We start from the raw sequence: 27,906 nt of genomic DNA on the forward strand, positions 1-27,906 counted from the left end.
GGATAATAACTTCTCTCTGTTCTGGTATCAGACCTCAAATTATGTATCTAGACCACCACTGATGGTTAACAGCATTATATTACCTGAAATCTGAGAAAATTACTTTAGCCAGTGATAATTCAGAGAGGCAGTGACTGATTATGAGAGTATAGAAAATATTCCAGTCTGTCCTCCAGTTATGATCATAGAGGTGAGGAATCTTAACTGTAACCTTGGGAAATAGTAAGGCACCTAGTATTGATCTAATTCCCACAACTTTTTAAAAAAGGAATATGGAGTGGTGGGCCCCTGTCCTTTCATTGCTATTTATGGCAGTTGTTAGAACAGGAGGGGCACCGAATGATTGAGGAGTGATGATAATAGTTCCCATGTACAAGAAAGGGCACAAGGGAAATCCATCTAACTATAGGCCCATAGACCTATAGACCAGTGATGGCGAACCTTTTCAAAACCGAGTGCCCAAATTCCAATCCAAAACCCAGTTATTTATCGCAAAGTGCCAACATGGCAATTTAACCTGAATACTGAGGTTTTAGTCCTGTGTTCACCTACCGCTCTGCCCTGCACTGCTCCAGTGCCTCCACCCCACCCGGAGCAGGGGCCAACTAAGTCCCGTGTACACTGCTCTGCACCTCTCTAGCATCTCCAGCTCCTCTGCCTCTGCTCCCCCTCGGGCAGCAGCCATCCGGAGCACTGGTACCAGGCCCGCCAGCTGAGTCCTCCCTGCTCTCCATGGGGTGTCATGCCCAGTGGCCCAAGCCAGCCTAGATGTGTGTGTGTGTGGGGGGGGGGGTGATTTTCTGCCCCCCCTGCAAGATGAACCCTGTGTGTGCGTGCCCACAGAGAGGGCTCTGAGTGCCACCTCTGGCACTTGTGCCATAGGTTCGCCATCACTGCTATAGACTATAGACCTATTAGCCTACTTCATACCTGTATTCAAGGCATCTTGAACGGAAGTTTAGAGATTGGCTGGAGCAGGAGGGTTACCTAGCTGCCGAACAAGCCAGATTTAGAGGGACACTCATGTATAATGTATGATATTAGACCATTTAATAGCAAAATATTCCTCCAAACCCATTGTTCCTTTTTTTACAACATTTATAGAACTTAAATCTTTCAATGTGATATCCAGAAATATGTTGTGGAATAAAGTGAAAGGTTCTACCACTGGCAGGCGCCTTTTATTTCTGATTCAAGCTTTATATACAACAACAACAATGCCCTTTATTGGCATACAAAAACAAAAAAATGCAAAGCAGATATGTATAATTTTAAAAATTACAAGTGAGAAAAAACACAGTTAGAAATTACTAATCTCAAGAATGAAATTTGCAACATTCTCACAAAACAGCGCATCAGAACTATTCAGGAGATATGGAATTTTATGACACTCTTGCCATTGGGAACTCTGCAAAAAAAATGGAGTTCATCTATTTCATCCGTATCTTATCACATTTGGGGCATACAAACAGGGAATGGTCAAGTGTTTCGACAGTAACCAAATCACAAGAACAAACTCTTTTAGAACGTTCCACATTTTTGTATCTCCCATCCAAAAGGGCTGATGGTAACATATTATATACTGCAGTAGCCAAGACTCTCCTCTGGGTGGGGTTAATCCAGATGCGAAGGTATGCTGCCATAACTCCACGCTCACCTGGAATTAATAGTGTGGCAGGGGAACAAGGATCGAATTATGAAAGTCAAGAACAAGAGTCTGTCCTTGGCTAACCTGCAGGCTTCCACAGTCGTAAGCATGAGAAGTGATTCCATGGACAAGCCAATTGCTTCAATCTTTCTGAGAATCAAAGTATGCCACTGTGAAATAAAATGATCTTATAACGGAGAGGAAATATAGCTATTGGAACCTGCTTCAAGCAATATGACAATACTTTTATCAGAATAAAATGCAATCTTCAAGGTCACTTGACAGAACCCATAAGAATGGAGAGAGGATTTTTAAATTTCTCCAGTAGGTCTAGACCACAGGTGTCAAACTCGCAGCCCTCCAGATGTTCATGAACTACAATTCCCATCAGCCCTTGCCAGTATAGCCAATTCTCATGTTGAGAGAGACTGATGGGAATTGTAGTTCATGAACATCTGGAGGGCCGTGAGTTTGACTCCCCTGGTCTAGACCATCATCTCTCATCCCTCAATTTGGCTGAGTTCTTCCAGTATCCACACTTTCCACAGCAATCACAGATACAAAGAATTATTTTAGCTTCTCTGCCATTTGCCCAGCTTCCTTAGCATTTCTTTTATTCCCTGATCATGTCGCTGTGGTTGGGTTCCTACTCTGGATATATTTAAAGAAGTGTTTGTTATTTGTTTGATGCTTTTAGCAATCGGTTCCTCAAATCCAGAGATCTGACCTTGCAGCAATGTTTTAAAAACTATAGCTGCTTCTAAAATGGCATCACATTTGTTTTGGCTCTCACTGATTACCTGACACTCCATTATGCTTAGGAAGATCCTTAACTCTTTTCCCAGGCAGCTAAAAACATTTATGTTGTTTCTGTCCATAGGTTGATATCTAGCTGAAGTCAGACCTTGTGAAAACTAATTTCACAACTGCCTTGTACTACCTGGTGAGGCAAAATCTCTGAGCTTTACCAGAGTGTAAATTATATATTTTTTCCTAAATAGGGAATGTTACAGAGGTTTTCACCCAGTTTATCATACCAGTCATGGTCCATAGTCTGTATGTCTTTACACAGATAAATAGCAATCTCCTAAACAGCTCTGGGAATGCTAGTTCTGAGGGAGTGGTTAGAAATCCCCAAAAGAGAGTTTTCAGCATCCTCACCAAACTGCAGTTCTTAATTTTCTTTAGGGAAAGTCATAGCAGTCAAATCGGCATAATCCTGTTTAAATGTAGATTGTACCCCGAATGTTCGGAGCAATTCGTAACCATTAACATCTTTGGCAAAACTCTCAGTCTTTCAGCTGATGTTTCATCGCCGGATTTATTTGGAAGCATCCATGAAGACTCCAGTTTGTCATTAGTAAGTATGGTTAATCTTTGTAAAAGAGTAATGGAATGATATTAAAATATTCATTAAGTCTGGTTGTATTGAATCCGGGTGTACATTCGGATATGCCAAACGGAAAAAAGCTGTTTTAGATTTTTCAGCTTTTCTTGGCTGTTATTTTTGCAGGGCTCAAACAGGCTTTTTTGTGTGTGTGGCAGAGCCACCAAATCTGTCACGTAGGCAGATGTCTCTCCTTACAAGAACCCCATATTTGGTGCACATTGAGTCAGTTGGTCCCCCAGAGAGAGTACCCCTCATCCATGCTCCTTTGGAAACAATGGAGGAGACGTTGGGGGCCCATAAAATTGGTGTCAGACTGTGCCTTGAAAGGGGGATGGGAGCCTCGGCAGACTTTGGGTTGCTTTGCTTTGCTTTGCATTTCATTACTTTGCATTGCTTCACCAGGTGGTTTTGATACTGTGTGAAAGCTTGCCTGTTTCTCTTCACACTGTGGGGGAAGTGTTATCCCTTGTTCTATATCAGTGGTGGCGAACCTATGGCATGGGTGCCAGAGGGGGCACTCAGAGCCCTCTCTGTGGGCACGCGCGCATAGAATTTGGGCACTCGGTCTCAAATAGGTTCACCATCACTGTTCTATATTATATCTGTGTACTGGGTTGAGCCCCACAACTGTCTTTGCTACTTCATGCTTCGCTTTGTGTCCAGCAATAAAGAAACCTTTGAACTTTCTATAAGTGTTTCATTGTCTGGTTCGAGGGAGTCTTGACAATTGGATCCCCTCACCCAATCTTCACCGAATGTGGGATTTTTGTAAGGAGAAGCTCCAGCAGCTGTGCTGCAAATTGGGTGCCTCTGTCTTAAAAAATAGGTCACCTAGAACCATGCAATTTTTTCCCATTAACTAATATAGGAGCTGTTCCTTTAACTTTGAAAGAGAATCGCTCCATGTTACCCTATGGGGAATCTTTTCAGGGCTCTGGTGGAGGGGCCTGTTTTTTAAATGCAGAGGCACCAAATTGGCAGCTGAGCTGCAGATGCCACTTCTTACAAGAACCCCCCATGTATGATGAAGATTGGATTGGGTTCAATTATATGAGTCTCCAAATGGAAGAAAACTGAGTTAACGCTAACTTAAGCAAACTCAGGGGCTCTCTTGAGGAGAGGCATCTGCAACTACACAGAAAATATAGTGCCTCTACCTCAAAAAAAAAAAAAAACCCAGAGCCCTGCAAAGACTTCCCAAAGAGAGCAGTGTGGCTAAAGAATTTTCCTGCCATTGCAAAAATGGTGAGAAAATTTGTCTCAGCTCAATTCCCTGGTCTAAAATTGCTTAGATAGATAGATATTTATTACAGCCTTTTGGCCAGCCAATAGTTTAAAATCAGAGTACATGTGAATACATAGCACTCCACTTATGCAAAAATATAATATAAATTAAAATCCATTATAAAATCTATTAATAAATAACATTAGCTTCAGGCATTATTACAGTCCTCATCACACAGTGCAGCTCTTTGTCTTAATAAGGAACTACGCTTGTTGTGTACCAATATACAAAATGTAGCTACCTTCTGTGAAATGGCAGAAACACGATCTTCTAATAATATTCTTACAGAATTCGTATCTGAGTTATCTATGAATGGATATACATGGCGAGTTAACAATGGTTGGATCAACAGCTTCCTTTCACCTTCATGTAACTTGCAATGCAGTAAGATATGTGACATTGAGTCTACTTCCCCTGAGCCGCACACACAGGTTCTCCTGTGCCTTGGAATATTTTGGAATCGTCCCATCAGATTAGCTGACGGGAAGGCATCGAAGCGAGCCCTAGAAAAAGCCCATCGGCTTCTTGCTGATGAATTGCTTGATTTAGTCACATTTTCTCTTATTAGTAATAAATTAGTTGAAGAATATAAGAAACTAAGATGACAGTTGTTAATATGTAAAGAAAGCTTGCACAACGAACATGCCTTCAGAATTGAACGTACAAGCCCCCATCTCGTACTAAGTCCCTGTGGCCTCGTCCTTCTGTTTTTACTGGTAGAGGTTAAGAAAACTCTCCCCGAGTGGGTACTTCAGATGGGAAACTTTCCATTTCAGGCATTTGGCTGCAGGGTGCCATGTTAAATTTCTCCAGTTGAAGAGACATGTCAGCAAGTGAGGAGAGGGAAGTTGGAAAGGAAACGAATGGGTTCTGAGGGGCAAAGCTCAAAGTTTTCGCCAGTGTTCAGTTTGTTGATATGTTATCCGTTTGTAAAAATGAGATGGCAACATACTTTGAAAAACATTCTGATGCTATATTTATGTTCCTCTTAAGAGGGTACATGTGTGTCATGGCAGTACCATGTCAGTGTATTTCTTAGAAATATGAGGAAAAATAAAAATATTATTTGGGGGCCATAATAAACAAAAATATTATTTTGGTCATAATAAATGAAACCGCATTATTTAAATAACAGGAATTATTTTCTTGTTAACAAACTTGTAAAATTTTAATGTACCACTAATCCCCTTTTATTCCATCAAAATCTTCTTTGATTTAGGAACGGAGGCTTTTAATTGTGCTTAGTAATCTCTGCTATCTGGAACGTCACACCTTCGTGAATTTAGCTGAACACTTTGAGAAACATGGTTTCCAAGGAGTTGAAAAAATCACTCAAGTAAGTCTTTGTTCCGAATTGAGTGGAATTTTTAGTAGCTGAACAAAATGTCTTAAGGTGAAATCAATGTATCTGGTATTTGCCCTAGAGTCTTAAAATCTGAAATACTCTTGTTTATTCCACGAGCTTGTTAGAATATTGATAATTCAAGATATATCTTACCCCCAGATTCTAGCTGCCTCCATGCAAAAACATCTCACCGATTCCATTGGAGTGTCTTTCCAAATCAGTCACATAAGATGGCCAACATTTTAAAAGGTTCATTTCAGACCTTTGAAGCCTAGTTTGGTGTGGAAAATGTTTTTAAAAATTAGAATGATACATCTGTCATATAATTATTCAAGCATTGGGCATGCCGTTCAAAGTAGAATGACATCTTTGTCAATTCACTGAAGTAACAGTAGTAGTATTTTCAAAGCTTAAAGTGTTATGGAGTAACTATGATACCGTGACCCTACATTTCTTTCCCCTTTCTTTGACTGAAAGCAAAATCTATCTCTCTTTCCTACTAGCATTCTTTCAGCAGATCCAAACATTTCTCCTCTGTTGCTTTCATTTCTACCATCAGTTACTTGCTGCTCTTAATAGAAGAATTTTCCATATTTTTCTTTACTTGACCATCCTAACTGAATTTCATATTTATTCAGAACAGGAAACAGTTAAAATCTTTCCATCATGAATTCCTGCCCTCCAGTGGCGTAGCGCCAAGGGGGCAGGGGGACCGTGTGATGTCCTGGGCGTGCGCTGCAGCGGGGGCATGGTCAGGGTGTTCAGGGGCGTGGAGGGGTGGGCAGTGCTGCAGCAGGGGCACAGGGCATGCGCGTGCCTCACGCACAGCTCCCCCTCACTCCACCCCTGTTGCCCTCCTCCTCCTCCTCCTGCAGCTCCTCCCCACGGCCCCTTTTCCCCTCCCTATATCATCACTAGCTTCACATTTCCCCAGAAGGGTGATGCTTTACAAGTCCTTGCAGATTCTGCTTCCCCTTCCTTCTTTGCATATGTATGTAAAGTGCTATCAGGTCGCAGGTGACACCAGCAAGGGTTTTTCAAGACAAGTGAGAAGCAGAGGTGGTTTGCCAACGCCTTCTTTTGCAGAGCCTTCCTTGGTGGTCTCCCTTCCAAGTGCCAACCCTACTTAGCTTCCGAAATCTAATGAGACCGGACTATACCACGCCGCCTCCCCTCCCCACCTTCCCTGCCTTGTTTTGCTCTAACAATGTGTTCAGGAAACTGCTCTTATTCAAATTAGTTAGAGCGTGGCCTTGTTCTGTGTTCTTTTCATAGAACGAAAATGTCAAAAGTGGGTGGAAGTAGGTATGTCATTCTCCTGACTTTTTGTAAACAGTTCATTATTTTTATTTTTTGTCAGAAATATTCTGACTTCTTAGGACTGGGTTATTTAGTTTCCAGGAAGATAGACACATTTCACGGTATGTGACTCTTACCATTTTCCAGATTACAAGAGTTTTGTGTATGCGCTGCTACTTCTACATGCTGGTATCAGTGCGGAATCGGTTGGCTCCTTTGTCTATGCTGGTCAAAGAATTTTTTTGTTCACCTAGAGTGGAGTAGCCAGTGCTCCTCAGCAAGAAGCCAAGTAGTAAAAGAAACGCCATCCTTAATCACTTTCAATAACACTGTGCCATATTTAATGGTTCACACTGATAAAATATCTCAATATTTCAAATGATAGCGTTGTGTGTGTCATTTTAGGTCAGCAAGGACTCTTTAAAAGAGCTTGACCAACGACTGTTTGAAATGTACATTGAACTGAAAGCTGACCCTATTGTAGGCTCACTGGAACCTGGCATTTACGCAGGGTATTTTGATTGGAAAGACTGCCTCACCCCCACAGGTAGGTATCTTTTTAAACTTCTGAAACTATTGTCATAAACATTTAATTTTTTAAAAAAATCCTGTAGCACTAAATTCTCACTTCCTTTATGTTGAAGCCTTCTTTCTTCAGTGACTCTATTGTACAATACCTAAATCTTTTATTTTTTTGTAGCGGCCCAAATGATAACATTTTGCATTACTACTAATCTTTTTTAATCGTTGTTTTCGCTATTATGTATCTCCGTGCCTCGTACATAATTGAATGGTTATGAAAGACAACTTTGCTACTTTATCTACTTTATCCGGTTTTCGTGAAAAGCTGGTCACGTGTATATGATACCAAAAGGCCATTGTGTAAGAAACTGTGTAGGAGTGGCACTACGACAATATCTCATCCCGCCTCCCAAAATCAGCTCCAAAGGCTGGTATAAATGCATTTATGTTTAAAATATGTAACAAATTCTTTTAAAAGTAGTTTTAAAAGGCTGTTCAGCAAAGCCTATCATTAATAAGAACATTACCAGTGTTTTGCAAGGTAGATTTGGTTCTTATACAAAAAAAGAAGAAAAACTGGCAATTTGTAAGGGAACTTTAAAGTTAATGCATTAATTTCACTAACATAATCCCCACCTCATCTGGGCACAGCGGTGTCTGAACACTTTCTCACTGGCGCTTTGGGGCAGCGGGGAATAGGAGAACAAGCAGCAGAAGCTCTGGGCTTTTCCGCACACTTACTCCTTATTTTTTAGCAATAGATCCACAAGCATTGGAAGTGGTTTGGGCATCGTTCTTCTGCATGTCTGCCCTCTTTCTGCATTTCCCTCACAGAGATATAAGGAAAAAGGCATATCTCTGTGAAGGAAGAAGAAGAAGAGTTTGGATTGATATCCCCCATTTCTCTCCTGTAGGGGCTTACAATCTCCTTGTCCTTCCCCCCTCACAACAAACACCCTGTGAGGTGGGTGGGGCTGAGAGAGCTCCGAAAAGCTGTGACTGGCCCAAGGTCACCCAGCTGGCGTGTGTGGGAGTGCACAGGCTAATCTGAATTCCCCAGATAAGCCTCCACAGCTCAAGTGACAGAGCAGGGAATCAAACCCGGTTCCTCCAGATCAGAGTACAGCTGCTCTTAACCACTACGCCACTGCTGCTCCTCCTTAGGAAGAGGCTAAAGACCTACTTTGAAAAAAGCAGGGAGTTCAGAGAACCTGCTTTACTCATCATACCGTTATTTTACTTCTTTTTAAAGAAATGCAACAGAAACATTCCACACAAGGATCAAGGTGATTCAGAATTAGCTTCCAGGAAAAAAAACAACTAGAGTAAAACCGATCTCAAAGAAATGGAATTAAGAAGTGAGGGGACAAAGCAAAAATTAAAGACACAAAAATGCATGCAGAAATTGGGATGAACTGAAGCAGTATGCAGGGACAGAGCGAGGGGGGAAAGCGCCCGGTGCACTGGTGCATCCTCTGCCCCCTGTCCGCCCCCTCCTGCCTCGGGACACCTCCGCCATGCCCCCGGAACACCCTCGCCACACACACACCTGTCCCCTTGGAGCTACGCCTCTGGCAGTATGGGACCAGAACCAACACCCACATACATACATAAAAGTCATTCATGTCATGTAAGAATTCTTTTCCAAACAGCACTTCTTTTATGCCGATCTGCCCATTGTACTGGTCCAACTAGTGCTCTAAACTAATGTCAATAGACCATTAGTTCTATTAGTTCAAAGGGCCCCGGAGTCTTTTGCATTGCTTAATGGTTGTTTGCCTCATTCTAGACTTGATTGATACTGTTCCGGCTTTTTGGTGATATCGTTTAGTATCGTAGAAATATCAGAAATAATCATTGACCCCTTGAGGATGTTTTTTGGCTACATTTTTTAAAGGTGTAAGGTTATTATTTTACCTGTATGCTTTAAAGTTAAATAGTAGCCTTCTGCTTAATATTTAAAATGTGGTGTGAACATAATTGAGAGCCACTGTAGCATCATGGTTAAGAGTGTTTTGGCTAGGACCATAGGTACTGGGATTCAAATCCTTACTTAATAGCTGGGCCAGTAATTCCCTGGCAGCTGAATCTTCCTGTGTGGGGTGTATGGGGTGTGTGTGTGTGTGTGTGTGTGTGTGTGTGTGTGTGTGTGTGTGTGTGTGTGTGTGTGTGTGTGTGTGTGTGTGTGTGTGTGTGTGTGTGTGTGTGTGAGAGAGAGAGAGAGAGAGAGAGAGAGAGAGAGAGAGAGAGAGAAACTAGAAAAAAGAACCATGTGGGCCATCCTGGACCTCTTGAGGAATAGTAAAAGTAGAATAAAAATGTAACAAGTAGATAATGCTTCTTATTAAAATGAAATGGCATGGGTTTATAAATGGATGGTTATGTTCATCATTATACTGTGTCTCACCAAAAGAAAAAACAAAGATTATAATTTCATTGGCCACATGATGAACCTTCTTTGTTTTGGAAGGCTCCATTTGGGTCTTGGGGCCTACCTAGTTCTGTTTGTTTATCTTGGAAATGGTATGATGTGGAAACTAAGGCTGGGTGGTCCCACTCCCTGGTGGACTTAAACCCCGGAGACTGTACTTCAGATACCATATGATGGATGTCACCAGCGTGGCCTTGACTAAAAACATTTTGTCATCTCTCTTTTTCTCCTGTCAAAGGGAATATTAATAACCAGACCCACAGGATTATTCTGACGGAAAGCCAATAGTACACAGTTTTTAAATATGAAATGATTTTAACAAAACCATAGCATTCCATGGTGAGAAGCCAACAACTGTAAATACTTCAACACCTCTTTTTTTGCATGTTTTACAGTACAATCCAGATGTCCCATAGTGGCCAGAGGTGTAGGGAGGGAGAAAAAAGCAAAACCCGTCCATGCCACCAGAAAGCCCTCCAGTGGACCCAGCGGCTTTACACCCCCCTTTGGCCAGGGCAATGGCACAGCTGGCCACAAACCCGGGGTGGAAGCCAACTAACTCCTGGGAATGGTCCAGCTCACCACCCCACCCACCCCCCATTGGCATCAGTATTGGATGTGAGTGCATCTCTGCAGTGTCCCAGACTTCCAGGTCTACCCACTGCAGAGCTGAAGGTCAGGCGATCCCGAGCGCATTTGTTCCGTGCGGCAGCAGATATGTCCCTTACATGGCCGAGGGGCAAACATGTCAGTGTGGCCCTGCACTGCTCCCTGTGCGCATTCACACACACACACACCCCATCTAGATTGGGCAGCCCCAAATTTGCAACCCGTGTTTGATCAGAGACCATAGTGGGTTAGTAAAAAACTGGGTTAGTACACCATAGACCAGCGATGGCGAACCTATGGCACACGTGCCAGAGGTGGAACTCAGAGCCCTTTCTGTGGGCACGCATGCACAGAGTTCATCATGTGGGGGGGGCGGAAAATCACGCCCTCACACACATACCTAACCTGGCCTGGGCATGATCCTTTACCCAGGAGTAAGCTCGGTTGCTGGCAATGGGGCTTGCATCTGAGTAAACCCTCCTAGGGTCATGATTCACCCATTCGAAGTGTTGCACGATTGCTTCACCAAGCTTACTCCCGAGTTACATGCACCTCGGAGTCAACTGTTTTTTCTAAACTAAAACCTCAGCATTCAGGTTAAATTGCCGTGTTGGCACTTTGCGATAAATAAGTGGGTTTTGGTTTGCAATTTGGGCACTCGGTCTCGAAAAGGTTCGCCATCACTGCCATAGACTATATACAGCTCTTCTTTTCCGCTCTTTAAGATTTTATTGCCCCTTCCCAGCCGCAGTTAATTTTCAGTTGACGCAGAGAGTAGCTGCAGGATTACAGAACAAATGACATAACTGCAGCTACCAACGTCTATTTTCCATAGCAAAATAATGTCTCAGCCGCTCAGTGACAAGTATGGGTTTGGTGGCAGAGACGTTTTGGCCAGCCTTTGCATTACTCCACCAAATTCATCGGAATTATTGATGAAAACTGTTCCCATGTTCTAGAACAGTCTTCAAAAGAGAGGAGAAGACCACCTGCTGCAACTAAATCTTGCAGACAATGCAAGATCGTGCCAGTGAGCCTTCTGTGGTACCTTCTGAATCTTGAGCTTACTTTCTGATTGCTAATCTGAACTGGGGTTCTTTGAAAAGGCCTGCACATCCTAGTTGTCTTCTTTGCTTTTTCACTGGAGCAATTATGTTTTTATTTTAGTTATTATATGTTTAGGATGTATTTTCTTTTGTACATTGGTATATTTATTTTTTAAAAATTAATAATTCTGCTTTTGGATAAGGAACCCTGAGCTTGAAGCAGAATAAATTGGTTGACCAAGAAGTAGAAGATTTTGTACTGAAGCACAAATGTGATACTTGTTAGAGTAACAGCCATGTTGCTATGTTGAATCTTACTGAGGTAAGCTTTACAATTTACATATTGGGGCTCAGAATCAATTATAACTAAGGGAAGAAATCCTGGTTCTTTCCTGTTGCCCTCCAGTAAACTGCTTCCCAATATGTGCTTTTAGTACCTTTCAACATTTTGTTTTCCAATCCATACGTTTTCCAATCCGTAATTTTTAAAGCACTAAACTTGGCTGACAAGGTGAATTTAAACCTCAGTCTGGAGCCAGGCTGCCAATAGAGAGATCAAATGGGTCCTTTAACCAGAATAACAAGACTATGGTAACAGCAAGCATGCCGTTATTTTAATATTTTTTCTACAGTGTTCTTAGCAATTTCAAGTTAATGAAACACTTCACAATTTTTTATTAATGTTTGAAGGAGATTAGAGTTCTGGGCTTGTTCTGTTACTTAGAGGGGTTCAACTTTATTAAACCCTAACTTTGAACTGTGAAAAATCTTCAGCTTTCCAGGTCTTTACTTCATTCATATGCTTAGATAAATTCCAAATGTTAGATTTTGAACACTGCTGAGGAATGAATTGCTTCACACTCTTCCAACTATATCAGACACAGTCGGGGTTCTTTGAAAGTAGAAAATAAAATACTGAAAGCACTTAAAGGCTCTGTTTAAAAAGTTTTTCACAGAGCCATCGTAAGAATACTTTCCTGAGAAATATACTCTGTTGAATAGGACTGGATAGGATGCTGAGTAGACTTACTAGCGATCACTCTTCAAATCCATCGCCATCAATGGTCCTAGAAGGGTGTAACTCTTACGGTGGAATCCTAAACCAACTCTTAAATGACCACAAAAACATAGAGCTTTCTGGAAGCCGTTTTAATATGCTCTGTGTAAGGGACCTCTTTTTACTGTGGCATAAATTCAGTTCTGACTTGCTATAGCTCAGTCTGTTACAGTCTGGCATGTTAAAAAAAATTGCTTCCCTTGGACTTGCTGAAAAACTTTGTCCTATTTGAAAGATTTCCTTTCCAGAAATAAAAAAAAAGTTGGAACAACTTTGAACAATTTTGACAAACTTCCATAAACTTACTTATTATACAGGCTTTTTCATTTAGCACTATATGCAAAAGTCTTGAGACTGCGTATTACTTCTTGATTACAACTAATCCAAACTAAGGCCCCTTCCGCACATGCAGAATAATGCACTTTCAAACCACTTTCACAATTGTTTGCAAGTGGGTTTTGCTATTCCGCACAGTAAAACCCAGTGGTAAAGTGCATTGGAAGTGGATTGAAAGTGCATTACTCTGCATGTGCAGAAGGGGCCTAAATAAGGAAGCCGGTCAGCCTCAGGCATCACTGTGGCCTGGTTCCTCTCATGTGACACTCTTCAAGTTTGCCTTCAGTTGTGATCCCTTACCAGTAGCCTCATATGAGCTGGAAATACATTCACACATGGCAGTTAGGGATGGCAGAAAGTCTCAGATTTCTTTGAGCTGCCACAATCATAACAACGACTGTTGCTCTGTGTAGCCACCTCCTTTTATGCTTTCTTTTCCTATGGGATGTGACAGCCCGTGTGATGTAGCATGGTCTGTACAAACATATCAGATTCTTCCCTCCTTTTGCTGAGGTGAAAGGACATTGGTAGTTAGCTGCGAATTCATGGACACGTGGACATGTCCTGTGCGTGGGCCATTACAATGTTCACGCTGAGGGACACATTCATAGGTTGGAGCAGCAGTGGCGTAGGAGGTTAAGAGTGCGTGTATCTAATCTGGAGGAACCGGGTTTGATTCCCCGCTCTGCCGCCTGAGCTGTGGAGGCTTATCTGGGGAATTCAGCTAAGCCTGTGCACTCCCACACACGCCAGCTGGGTGACCTTGGGCTAGTCACCGCTTCTCGGAGCTCTCTCAGCCCCACCTACCTCACAGGGTGTTTGTTGTGAGGGGGGAAGGGCAAGGAGAATGTCAGCCCCTTTGAGTCTCCTGCAGGAGAGAAAGGGGGGATATAAATCCAAACTCCTCCTCCTCCTCCCTCTGGACATGTGGGGTTCACAGACAGGCCATCACACTAAATGAAGTTGAGAGGTATCAGGATGCTTGATATTATCTACTAAACATCCATCCCCCCCCCCCTTATTTATCACTTTTGTATCTTTCACGTTATCTGTGAAGCTCAGCATTATACTTTTTTACCCTCCCAGCAACTTGGTCTGGAAGGTTCTTCTAGGAACCGTGATCTGCCCACTCATAACTCAACATGGAACCCGAGCCTTGTCAGTTGAAGTGCAAAGCTCGGTCCGTTTCTCCGTAAATAGAGCACAGGATATTGTAGTTAATATTTGCTTATTTTATTATTGAAACGGATGACGTTTAGTATTACTGGAGAGGTGGGTGGATTTTATGCTTGGAGGCAATGATGGTTAGCTGGAGGAAGATTATAGAGCGTCTGAGTTTTTCATCACGACACCGGAAAATACTGTTCATTATTAAAGCTGAGGCAGTTTGTCCCACCAGTTGCAAATTTGGTGTGCATTTACCTGAAGGGTGGTGTTAGTCATAGAAATTTAATCAAGCATTTTTTTTCAACGTGTCTGCGAAGACTGCAGGCGCTCGGGAAAAAGAAACATTCTAAATGCGATGGTACCACACTCGTGACATCTTGAATTTCAGTGGCCCTTGCCCAATGACTTTCCTTGAAGCTCAGGGAATGGGAAACCCTCAGAACTGATTGTATTAAATTGTGAAATTGCAGCCGCGTGATCCTACAGCACTTAGAAGTCAGATTTATGGAGGAGAAGTCGATCTATGGCTACCAATCTTGATCCTCCTTGATCTCAGATTGCAAATGCCTTAGCAGACCAGGTGCTCAGGAGGAGCAGCAGCCGCAGAAGGCCATTGCTTTCACCTCCTGCCTGTGAGCTCCCAAAGGCACCTGGTGGGCCACTGCGAGTAGCAGAGAGCTGGACTAGATGGACTCTGGTCTGATCCAACAGGCTAGTTCTTATGTTCTTATGTTCTTAAGTCATTCATGGAGTCCACAGTGATGTTGCCCAGTCGGTTCTGTAAGCAACTTCCTCTCAACCTCTTCCCTTCCTTCAAACTCCAGGTTTGTCGTGGAAGGCGCCACTTTCTCTGTGGGATCGTTTAAAGTTCAAAAAACCACCTTTCTCTTTAAACAAGTCAAAAATCCTCACATCCTTTTTCCTATATGGAAACTGATTGGTTTGTTCCTCACCTATTGTGTGGGGCAGTCTGGTTACGGGACAGGTTTTGTGGGGTGGTTTCAATAGCGGGGTTGGGTTTTCATCGCCAGCTATGAAATCATAAGTCTGACCCCCACAGGAAAACTTTCAGAAATGGGGAAGACATTTTGAAACTTTCAAAATCTCGTGTAAAAATAATGGCAGAACTGCTACTGGAAAAGTAATTGAGGACTCCAGGGAAGACCTCTGAGCACTTCAGGAGTGTGCTTGTGCAAACTCACAACTTAACAGAGGCCCCTTCCGCACACGCAAAATAATGTGTTTTCAAACCACTTTCACAGTTGTTTGCAAGTGGATTTTGCCATTCCGCACAGCTTCAAAGAGCATTGAAAGCAGTTTGAAAGTGCATTATTCTGCATGTGCGGAATGAGCCAGAGACCCTGCCACATGCGCTTCTGTGGCTTTCCAAGGTTCCCTTAATCTTAGCAAAGGTGTGAGAGTGAATTTGTCAGGAACAGCAATGGCTCTATAGTCATGCAAACTCATCCTGTTCACTGTTATATCATGGAATTACTGTTAAACTGGGCCATACAGCATATTATCTTAGTTTGCTGATTGACCCTAAACAGAGATGGGTTTTTACTTGGGCCAGGTGCAATATTTTCCCTTCAGCTCTGCACTATGGTAGATTTAATAAAACACCATATTCTGACAGAGTTTGTAATGTATGGAACATATTTTATTTGATTGTCAGAAGTATGATGTGTATAGGAAGGACTGCTTTCTATTCGCCAAACCTATTCATAATATTAAGTCAAGGATGGTACAAATACTTACTTGTAATGATTTTCAAGTTTTACAAAGTATTGTGAATTTTTTGGTGTTAGTTTTAGAGAAATGATTGTTCTTATATTCTTCTCAATACGTATTCCTAATAAAGGTTAACTGACTGTGTATGTGACTGACTGTGACTGTGAATTTGCCAAAATTACGTGCAAGAGAGTGTGTTCCCATTGCATTTCGGGGAGAAGTCTGTTTTGATGAATCATTCATTTTAAAGGTGGGATAATTGCTTTTCTTGTTTTTTTGGGGGGGTGTTGCTATTTTTCCTTTTTAGAAGAAGAAGAGGAGTTTGGATTTATATCCCCCCTTTCTCTCCTGCAGGAGACTCAAAGGGGCTGACAATCTCCTTGCCCTTTCTTCCCCTCCCCCATAACAAACACCCTGTGACGTGAGTGGAGCTCAGAGAGCTCTGAAAAGCTGTGACTAGCCCAAGGTCACCCAGCTGGCGTGTGTGGGAGTGCACAGGCTAATCTGAATTCCCCAGATAAGCCTCCACAGCTCAAGTGGCAGAGCAGGGAATCAAACCCGGTTCCTCCAGATTAGAGTGCACCTGCTCTTAACCACTATGCCACTTTTAGTGCTCATTTGTGCAAGGATGCTATAATGCCATACCTTAATAGCTGATCGATGCAATACTTTGAATTAAAAACAGGTAGCACATTTTGTACCAGCACTGTTTTACATTTTTATACATAAGGGTTTTATTTCAAAGGGGGTTACTTTTTGAGCTTGTACGAATGTTACAGTAATTTGGAAAGACAAGAAAAAAATAAAGATTTGCCACTGCCTGCCAAACTATAACATTGTAAAAAGGATGGGAAGGAGTGATCTGTGAATTTTGATTTAGATGCCTGTTTTGAATTTAATAGGTTTTTAACCATTTCTAGCCAGTGTATTGCAGCCTCTGGTTCTCTCTGAAGGTCTTAGCAGGTTTGATGGTCAGGCAAGGAAAAGATATGTATTTCAGAGGGAATTAGTTTGGTATAATATTCATGGTAGCCTGGGTGTTTTCCATAGCGCGAGACTTTTCAGATCAGTGGATTCATTTTCTGATTTTTCAGAGATGCTTATAGTAATATTCATAATGTTTGAGTGACAACCAAAGTAAATTCATAAACATGGCATATCTGTAAGCCCATTCTTCATTTGCAAAATTGCTGTCATTTTTTCTTGCAAAGGCTATGACAGGCTGTTATTATGGTAACAGCAGCTGTATGGATTTTGTAAGTATAGATCACTTTTCAGCTACTTTGTATATTGAAAACTTTAGTATAGTAAGTTTTATGAAATTATGAAGAAGCACCTCTTTGGGTGTTGTTTTTTTAACGACAGAGGTGTGTATGGATTGTGTTAAATAAAGGAAACATTGGTGTAATTCTTAGACACTGAAGTATTTTTTTAATTAATTACTGGGTTGATGGGAAGGGGGGTTTAGAGGGGAGAAGGAAACAGGTTTTTAAATTAAGTCAAACCTGTTAATTATGAATGCTTATGGATAAATTCTGTTCCTTAACTAATAGAATGATTTTTTAAAGCAGACGGTAAAGTGACCCTGTTCTGTGTTACTTAAAATAACAAAGCCTAAATCAGTGATGGCGAACCTATGGCACGGGTGCCAGAGGTGGCACTCGGAGCCCTCTCTGTGGGCATGCGCACACAGAGTTTGTCATGTGGGGGGCAGAAAATCACCCACCCACACACATCTAGGCTGGCCTGAGCCACTGAGCACGATGTGCAAGCACTGCGGTGAGCAGGGAGGACTCGGCTGGTGGGCATGGTGCCTGTGCTCCGGGTGGTTGCTGCCCGAAGGGGGCGGGTGCAGAGGAGGCATTGATGCTAGAGAGGCACAGAGCGGAGAATGTGGGACTTTCTGGAGGCTTCAGCAGGCTGGCCCCTGCTTCAGCAGGTAGGGCAGAGGAAGAAGGAGCCAACCAGTTTTTTTCTTAACTAAAACCTCAGCATTCAGGTTAAATTGCCGGGTTGGCACTTTGTGATAAATAAGTGGGGTTTGGGTTGCAATTTGGGCACTCGGTCTCAAAAAGGTTCGCCATCACTGGCCTAAATGGAGTAACGAAGGTTGTGAAATGCCCGGGGGAGTTAGAGGAGGTGGGGATGTCCTGACATCGCCTGGTTCAAAGTACCATCAGCACAATAGAATTTTCTAGGCAAGGGACGTTCATAGGTGCTTTGGCATTGCCTGCCCCCTGGTAGCAACTCTAGACTAACAAAGGCTAGACCTGCTTAGCTTCTGAGATCTGATAAGATAAGGCTAGCTTGCGCTGGGAAGAGTTGACAAAGTCTTCGTTCCTTGTGTGGTGGTGACTGTCCAAAGAAGGGAAGGACAAGATTAAAATCTTCCAAGAAGTCTGAAGAAAGCTGTCTACAGTGGCCACCAGTTCAGTAGAGCCATGCCTGTAACTGTTGGCTGAACTTGGCCACCTTGTTCACATTCTTCCTGTTATTTGCCACTTGGGTACTTTTCAGAGAGCCAGTGTGGGGTAGTGGTTAAGAGCAGAACATAAGAACATAAGAACAAGCGAGCTGGATCAGACCAGAGTCCATCTAGTCCAGCTCTCTGCTACTCGCAGTGGCCCACCAGGTGCCTTTGGGAGCTCACATGCAGGATGTGAAAGCAATGGCCTTCTGCGGCTGTTGCTCCCGAGCACCTGGTCTGCTAAGGCATTTGCAATCTGAGATCAAGGAGGATCAAGATTGGTAGCCATAAATCAACTTCTCCTCCATAAATCTGTCCAAGCCCCTTTTAAAGCTATCCAGGTGAGTGGCCATCACCACCTCCTGTGGCAGCATATTCCAAACACCAATCACACGTTGCGTGAAGAAGTGTTTCCTTTCATTAGTCCTAATTCTCCCCCCCAGCATTTTCAATGTATGCCCCCTGGTTCTAGTATTGTGAGAAAGAGAGAAAAATTTCTCTCTGTCAACATGTTCTACCCCATGCAAAATTTTATAGACTTCAATCATATCCCCCCTCAGCCGTCTCCTCTCCAAACTAAAGAGTCCCAAACGCTGGTGGACTCTAATCTGAAGAACTGGGTTTGATTTCCCCACTCCTCCTCATGAGTAGCAGACCCTTATCTGGTAAGCTGGATTTGTTTCCCTGTTCCTACACATGAAGCCTGCCGAGTGACTTTGGGCTAGTCACAGTTCTTCACAACTCTTTCAGTCCCACCTACCTCTCAGTGTGTCTGTTGTGAGCAGAGGAGGGGAAGGAATTTGTAAGCCTCTTTGAGACTCTTTACAAGAGGGGAAAGCAGGGTATAAATTGAAACTCTTCTTCAGGGAGGGCAACTGCAGTATCAAAGCCCACCCTCAGGTTCCACTGTTTGGAATGTTCCTGCTCCAATGATTCATTATAGTTTCTTGAAGCATTTTTGTGTCAAAATTCAGAGGTATTTATAGACTGGGTTTTTTTTTTTTAAATCTATTTTTGTCAGGCTGGGACAAATTTAGAAAGAAGGGATTAAAAACAGGAAATGTGATCAAATAAGTGGGTAGTCCCTCCAAAGACTTTCCAGAGCTTTACCCACAGGTTCACATTTTCTTCTAACACAACATCAAAGCAAAGTAAAAGTGTAGCACCTTGAGCTTCTTTCATCATCAGAAGAGGAATTGTTTCCAGTAAAAGCAGGAAATGGCTCATACAAAACGAAACATCTTTCCTTATATGCAGATCACAATCCACTGTGCCAGTAAGTGTTTTTACTTTAAGCATATTTCAAACCCTTTATACCATATTTTTTGCACACACACTTCAGCTTCTAAATTTTCAGGGTCACATTGGAACGGTACCTGCCAGATATAAATCCATTTTTTGCCCTCCTCTTAAGAAGCAAAAAAACTGAAATACAACAGAATTTCTATTTTGTGATCCTATTTCATAAGTAAAATAGCCCATAAAGATATTTAATTTCAATCACTTTGCAGCCATTTAGAAGAAAGTGCTATAGTTTTTGAAAGCCAGAATTTGAGTGTTAACATTCTCCGAGGAATCTCAAGAAGCCCCTTCAAGAAGTTTGTAATGTGGTTTCTCACCAGATACGTCAATGAGGTTAGCGTCACAGTCTCAGATTTGACAAAGTACTTCCTGTTTCACTTCCAGAGACTGCACCAGTTGAAATTGCAGTAACTCTTAGAGCACCCTCACAAGAACACATTCTTTTTACTTTGCATTTTATCAGGATCAGGCAATATTTCTCCCTCCTAATCTCCCAATCTCGAATATGAATTTGAATTGACTGTCGAGATTGGGAACAGCAGTGGCGTCAGAGGTTAAGAGCTCGTGTATCTAATCTGGAGGAACCGGGTTTGATTCCCAGCTCTGCCGCCCGAGCTGTGGAGGCTTATCTGGGGAATTCAGATTAGCCTGCGCACTCCCACACACGCCAGCTGGGTGACCTTGGGCTAGTCACAGCTTCTCGGAGCTCTCTCAGCCCCACCTACCTCACAGGGTGTTTGTTGTGAGGGGGGGAAGGGCAAGGAGATTGTCAGCCCCTTTGAGTCTCCTGCAGGAGAGAAAGGGGGGATATGAATCCAAACTCTTCTTCTTCTTCTGTCTTAACGTTTAGCAACTTTGCACCTGCATGGTAGCTAGGTCATTTCAGCTCATGTCTACTTTTGCCAAGCTTAAGAACTAGATCACCTTTCTTCATTTCTTAGGGATATTTCCATGACACTTTTCTCCCTATAGAGACTCAAAGTGATTTACAGGACAAGTCCCAAACTACAGCCGCCAATTTGTACAATCCCACTTAAAACAAACAAACAAAAACAAGAAAAACCACTAATGTATCCTGTGTTGATCCTGGTTTGTCACTCCCAGCCGCACACCAGTCCTTATCCTCACAGCACTGGACAGCACATGTGGCCAGGAGTGCAAGTGACAAAAGGACCCATGAGCAGATAGGAACAGGAGGAGCAATCAGGTGGGGGCATCAATCAGCCTTCCTGGAAGTCCCAATCCCAGGTAGCTTCCCCACCTTGGGATACACTGACTCCAGCCCTGGACGTAAGCCAAACTAGCAGACATTTGAGCATAATTATAAGGCAGTGGTTCTCAAGTGTGGGACCTTTGAAGGGGGAGAGAACTGTGAAGCTCCACAGAAGGAGAAGATTCTGAGGCAAGTGATTCTTTCCTGCCTTACCAGATAGAACCTAGACCAGTGTTGGCGAACCTTTTTGAGACTGAGTGCCCAAGTTGCAACCCAAAACCCACTTATTTATCGCAAAGTGCCAACACAGCAATTTAACCTGAATGCTGAGGTTTTAGTTTAGAAAAAATGGTTGGCTCCAAGGTGTGCGTTACTCAGGAGTAAGATTAGTTGTAGTCAGTGGCTTTGCTTTGAAACAACCATGCAACTCTTCCAACGGGTGAATCACGACCCTAGGAGGGTTTACTCAGAAGCAAGACCCATTGCCAGCAACCAAACTTATTCCCTGGTAAAGGATCGCGCTTTAGTTCTTCACATGAAAATCAGTGGGGTCTAACAGCACTTACCAGGGCTACCTACACTGCTTCCCCAAAACTAGTTCTTTAATGCTAATAATCAAGCCCAGCAGCCCAGGCCAGCCTAGATGAGTGGGGGGGGGCACTCTGTTTGCGCGTGCCCACAGAGAGGGCTCTGAGTGCCACCTCTGGCACCCGTACCATAGGTTCGCCACCACTGACCTAGACAGAACAGTCCCTGGCATTGCGTTTGTATTGGATTTATAGGCACTGCTGGGTCCTTCGTTCCCTTTCCTTCCCATGTTATTTGTGAGTTTATATGCCATTAAAGGTATTGTATTTGTATTTGTTATTTGTGAGTTCTGAAGGAACCAGTGATGTGTTCTTGATTCTGTTACGTACATTTCGGAGGTATCTATTGCAGTTCTACTGCTCTCATGAGATTCTAATCCGCAGACTAGAATCCGCAGACTCAGTGGCAAGCTAGGATAACACCTTATTGGTTCCTGCACCAAAACTCTGGCATTCTCTCCCCAGGGCGAATTGTCTGCCCTCTTCTGCTGCCATCTTCCACCAGCGGGTGAAGACTTTTTTCTTTCATCTGATACTCCTTCAATGATCCCTCTTTCCAGCCCTGTTTTTAATTGTCATTTTTATACATGTTTATTTTATTGTTTGAACAGATATTTTAATTTGGTTTTCATTGTTTAAATTGTGTGCTTTGGTTTTCTTTTAATGATGTTTAAGCTGTGCTTATGATGCATGCTTTTAACCTTTTAGCCACCCCGGCGGCCCGAATCAGGGCAGAAAGGCAGAGCATAAATCTCGTAAATAAAATAAATCCTTGTATATAGCAGCAGGCTCCCTGTATCCAGCGGCCTGCAAGGATCTATGGATCAGATGGTGCTAGGTTGGGGGAGGGGGTGAAGGCAGCACAATTCACAAAGGCTCATTCCGCACATGCAGAATAAGGCACTTTCAAACTGCTTTCAGTGCTCTTTAAAGCTGTGCGGAAGAGCAAAATCCACTTGCAAGCAGTTGTGAAAGTGGTTTGAAAACGCATTATTTTGCGTGTGCGGAAGGGGCCTAAGTTTGAGAAAAGCAGCTACAAGTACTGCGGTATCCTGAACATTTTTATTTGGATAACAGTTTAGTGTGTTTCTTGGTGGTTCTTTTGTGGTTTCCCACGGACATTTTCTTCATCGTGGTTGGGAAGAGACTACTGGATTCGATGGTCGTCCTGATGGCTGCAAGGCACGTATTACGTCGTGCAAAAGTAACCCTCCGCTTGCCTGTTTCTGCTCAGCAGGAGGCAGAATTCTTGTTGTGTGTCCCGGGGGAATTTCCGAGTCAGAGCTCTGGGGTTTTTTGCCCAGCAAGTCAGAGGCTGTGTAGGTGGGGACACTTCCCCCAAATGCCGTGGCATCAGACGTAGGAAAGGCCTAGGTCTGTCGAAGGGGACATACAGTGACTTATAGGGGTATTTGTTTTCCCTTCTTCCACTATTTCTCTTTTCCTTTCCTGAAAAGCACCCCCCCCCACCTCTCTCCTGTTCCTGCTTCCCTCTCTCCTTCCCACCCCCCAGGGTACCTGCCTTTATCTGCCACCCTGTTTTCATTTTTCCCTCATCCCCTCCTACTGACAGCCTGTTGCTGGGGAAACTGCATAGTGCTGGCCACCAAGCCAGGCCCAGTTGCACAGTGAGGAACTTGCAAGGGAGGGGTGTGTTCCCATCCACCTGTCTATGTTTTTTTTCTTTTCCTTCTTCTGGCAATTCTGCTAATTTCACTCACCAACCAACCAGCCTTTAAACCAGTGTTTCCCAACCTTTTCGAGGTCAGGGTACCCTTGACCTCACTCTTCATATCTCACGGTACCCCTGCCGCCACCCTCCCACCTTCCCCTCCCATTGCCCCTGCTTGCCACACCCCCACCTGCCCCTCCCAGGGTGAAGGGAAGCACTGGGGGTGGTGGTGGCTGCTGACCTTGTGGCAGGCCCTGCCCCATGGGCCAGCTCCATGTCCTTGCTGGCGCCGGTGGGAGACACCACAAAAATGAGGGGGGGCAGTAGTGTTGCCGCGGTACTCCTGGGACATGCTCACGGCACCCCAGGGTACCACAGAACCCTTGTTGAGAATGGCTGCTTTAAACCAACCAACCAGCCCCCCCATCTACAACTCTATTTATGGTTTATTTACTTTATTTTTTCATACCCTTCTCCACAACAGAAGCCTAAAGCAGCTTAATCGTGCACCTCTCCCCCATTTTTAACCTCACAGCAACATTGTGAGGTAAATTAAGGCTGGAAATGCATAACAGGCCCAAAGTCACCCAGTAAGCATCCGTGGTGGTGGGGATTCAAACCGGGGACTTCCGGATCCTGTCCGAAACTCTAAGCACTGCAAAGTGTCAGACTAGGATCTGGGAAACCCAGGTTCAACCCCCCACTCTACTGTGGAAACGTGCAGGGTGACCGCAGGCCAGGTACACATGCTCCACCTAATGTACCTCACAGGGTTGTTGTGAGGATCGGATGGAGAAGTGGAGAAGGACGTCAGCCACTTTGGTCACCATTGTGGAGAAAGGCAGAAAACAAGTAAAGTAGATAAATGATGTTTCTGATGCCTCGAGGCATAGCGAAAAATCCAGAGTTTGGGGAGTGTTTTACCTCCAAGCCTTAACCAGATTTATAGAGGAGATTTGAATTATTTTCATCAGACAAATGTTTGGAAACATCCTTTGTTCATCGTCATGTTCTTAGGGCAGTCTTGCATGGGACTGTGCAGGCCTGCCATGCCACTAGAACAGTGGTGGCGAACCTTTGGCACTCCAGATGTTATGGACTACAATTCCCACCAGCCCATTCCAGCATGGCCAATTGGCCATGCTGGAAGGGGCTGATGGGAATTGTAGTCCATAACATCTGGAGTGCCAAAGGTTTGCCACCACGGCACTAGAAGCTTCAGAGCACTTGGAGCCCCCTCCCTTCTGGAGCCGAGGACGGGCTGGTTTCCTGCCCAAACAGTCACATGATGGAGGTGGGGAAAGTTCTTGGTTCTCTCTTTGCTGCCGTGGAGAGAGCACAGGCTTCAGCTGAGTGCTTTAACTTTTCTCTCAGGACTCTGTCAAAATAGCATTATTCAAACAGTGTTTTCAGTGTGGAACGAAGATGGCTCTGAACAGTGAGCCTGAGAAATGTCTTTTCTGTCTTGGTGAGACTCATGTCTCCTGTAGTTGCCCATCCTGCTTCCTTTATTCACCAAAAGCCAGGAATGAGTGGGCTTCAAAGCTTAAGGCTGCACTGTGAGAGAAGTCTCTCACGTTGGTGAATACTCCTACGGCAAAATATTTGAAGAGGACTCGTATGCCTTCAGTCGCTTCAGTCTCTACAGTTCTGTCTGGACCAACTTCTGGCTGGACTTCGGTGGCCAAAGGGGCTACTTGAATACTTAAAAATGCCTCTTAGTCCAAGTTGTTGTCTCCTGGACTCTGAGGTTCATTTCCATTGTATCCAGAATTGGATTCCCCAATTTGCACATGTGAGATTTCCTCTCAAAATCATTGTCATCTCTGGGACACTGAGGCTCATTGCCAACATGTCCCCAATCTGATTCTCCTGTTTGTCACTTGGAGGTTTCCTGTCAATTTCAGTCACTATCATCTTCTTGGTGTTGAGCTTCCCAGTTCTGTCTCATCCATCTCCTCAATGTTGTCGTTGAGTTCTTCATTGAGTTGGAGTTCCTCTTGCAGTCCTGGTTGGAGCCTAGGAGTTGCTCAGTGTCAACGTTCCTGCTCCCCCTGCCATCATATGTTCTTGCCTCCTGTCATGGTCTTCTGTTTCTTCCAGTCCAGAGGTCCTCCATTGTCCGAGGATGCCTTCACCAATGTTTAGCAGACACTGTTCTCCTTCCCTGGAGTATGATGTTTTTGAGGTTCCCTTGCCTCCTTCAGATCAGGGCAAGCGCTTGATGTCAAAATATCCCTCCTGTCAGCCACAGGGTTTCCACTCTCACCCTTGCCAGTCTTCCTATGCGTGCTGCTCAGGGATGCAGGCTCCCGTTGGAGCATTCCTCCTCCTTGTCAAAATCCTTTCAAATCCTCCCTTCTCATCATCCTGGTATATCTGTCAAACAGTCTTCAACATCACGATTTAAGGACATTGTCAATTCAGCACATCTCTATCAGGATCAAGGTGACAGTCATCCTTGTGCCTCTGGTGCTGAGGCGGATGACCCCCTCCATGCCTTCTCCAGATGATGTTGGTGATCCTGTCTCACCTTAAGCTCTATTCAGAGCAATTAAGTCAAATGGCAAAGCCCCTTGACATTTACTATATTCATTTGTATCCAAGGTCTTCTGATTCAATCATGAGTGTGTCATATGGTGTCGACATGAGACCAATTGCCCTCCCTTTAATTAATGGTAATCAAGAGATAACCAAGAGGGTTTGACTTAGACCTTCCTCCTGTCAAGCTTCCACCAAGGAAGTTGAAAAATCATTTAAAATAAATCCGGGGGGGGGGGTTCAGAATTCCCATTCCATCATTCCACCCCCAATTCCATGGTCACTGAGGTCTGTCCTTCTCATTTGAGGTCCGGTTCCCATTCCTCCCCAGTAGATTAGGAGGGGAGGAAACTGGACACTTTAGGGAAGAAAGTGTATTCCTCAAGTGTGTTAGGTCTTTGTTTATTCAATATCACAGCTGTCATGGTCAGATATCAGTTGTTCCTTTGGGACCATTTGACACGATGCATTGATTCCCTACTAGGAGACAAAGATATTGTAGACAAAGTGTTGTTTGCTGAGATTTTGGGGCTGGGTACACAGCAGTTGAATGCTGCTAAGACATATGACTGACAGTCCTTGTAGAACCATGACCTCTGGAGTAGTTCTGAGGAGATATGCTACCTCTTCATTACCCTTCAGTTTTATGACTGAAATTAATAGATTTAATTGTGACCAGGATCCAAAGATCCACCCAACTACCAAGGTGGAGGTGGAGAAAGAAATGTTGAGCGTAATGGTTTTCTAACAATATTTTCATTCCACAGGCACACTGTAAACTAAGGCTGATTCTGCACAGACACCCCTAACCAGTTAAATGAACCCGTGTTGACTGTGCTGCCGTTTGCACAGCGGGTGCAAACTGGGATCCCGGCAACAGGAGGCAGCGCAGTTCACACAGGAAACGCTGTGTTTCCCTGTGAACCGCACATCCAAGAATCTCCCCAACCAAGAATACCAACCACCCACTTACTGGCACAACATGGTGGCCGCCTGGGGAATCTACCATAATGGTGGACAGGAGGGGAGAAAATAGAACGCCGCCTGCTTGCCATAGTTCATCAGGCAAGTAGAAAGCGTCTGAAACCCAGGTTGAAGGAAAAATATAATGGGTTAGAAGCGTTTGGGAGATGAGTTCTGTGGGAACTTCTCCCCCATAATGCTTTAAAAAGGGGCCTGAACCCATTATATTGGGCCTAAGTATTCATTAATATGGTTGAGGCAGTGACATCATTTGGCCTAAGTTCTCTTCCCCCCACGCCCTTCTTCTTCCCTTCAGTATTGAATATGGAATTATATATACTTATCTCTATCTAGATAAGGTTTTTAATATTGATATGTACTGGTTTTACTTTATGTATTGTGAAATGTTAGAAGCCGCTCTGATCCTGTGGGAGGAAGGGCAACATATAAAACTAATAAAATAAATAAAATAATGTTTGGTCACGTTTTTTGTACTTAAGAACAATTTTTCACTTGGTCGTGTTTTATTTATCATTTGATTTATATTCCACACTTCTCCATGGTGGGCTCAGGGCAGCTAACAAAAAATCCAGTTTATAACCACAGGTTCTGTTTATCAGTTCTCAGAAGCGCCATTAAAATTTCCTAACTAAGGAGAGTGAAGGAAACTAGGAAGAGGTAGAGGGGACAGGGATAGGGAGGCCAATTGTGGTGGAAAAGGCCATTGCTTCCCCCAACCATAGGCCTAGAGATCAATCGTAATCCTGGGAGTTCTCCAGTTCTCACCTGGAGGTTGGCAACTGTACATGTCCTTGAAGTGAGACTATCAAAGAAAAGTTCTGAAACTGAAACTTTCTTTCCAGGCATTTATACCTGGTGCCATGGTTTTTCCCGTTACCTCATGCTCTTTAATAGTGTTTGAAATCATTTTATCCTGTTTTGCTGTTGTTCTTAGCTATTGTTTTAATTGCTGCTACTAGCCACATTTACATGTATAGTTTTATTTTTCTTCCCTGCTTATTTGTGTAAGCCATCTTGAAGATTTTATGCTACAATACATGACAATTTTTTTCTAAATAATTAGCTCTACCACAGAAAAAAGAATTCTTGTTATTGGCAGTAATATTGTTTCACAAAGCAAAGTTTCAGCATCAAATTTCCACTTCATATCTCTGTGATAGTATTTTGTACAATAACAGCCACGAGGCAGTTGCCTTGTGCAAGCCAGTATTTATCGAATATTCTTTTGAAACGATTCCTCAGAACCAAAATAGGACTGTTTTTAAGAGGGGAGA

The 27,906-nt window shown here is 43.5% G+C and overlaps 1 protein-coding gene across 1 annotated transcript in view; it reads left to right on the forward strand.

The window, feature by feature from the left end:
- The window catches only part of EXOC2 (exocyst complex component 2), a 126,441-nt gene that overhangs the window by 85,695 nt on the left and 12,840 nt on the right, over positions 1–27,906 (forward strand). Inside the window, exons 21-23 of the mRNA XM_048508268.1 lie at positions 2,942–3,008; positions 5,543–5,659; positions 7,373–7,514. Of these exons, the coding sequence (XP_048364225.1) occupies positions 2,942–3,008; positions 5,543–5,659; positions 7,373–7,514 (326 nt within the window). The remainder of the gene's footprint in view (positions 1–2,941; positions 3,009–5,542; positions 5,660–7,372; positions 7,515–27,906) is intronic.

This window comes from Sphaerodactylus townsendi, linkage group LG09 (genome assembly GCF_021028975.2).
Source record: "Sphaerodactylus townsendi isolate TG3544 linkage group LG09, MPM_Stown_v2.3, whole genome shotgun sequence".
Lineage (NCBI taxonomy): Eukaryota > Metazoa > Chordata > Lepidosauria > Squamata > Sphaerodactylidae > Sphaerodactylus > Sphaerodactylus townsendi.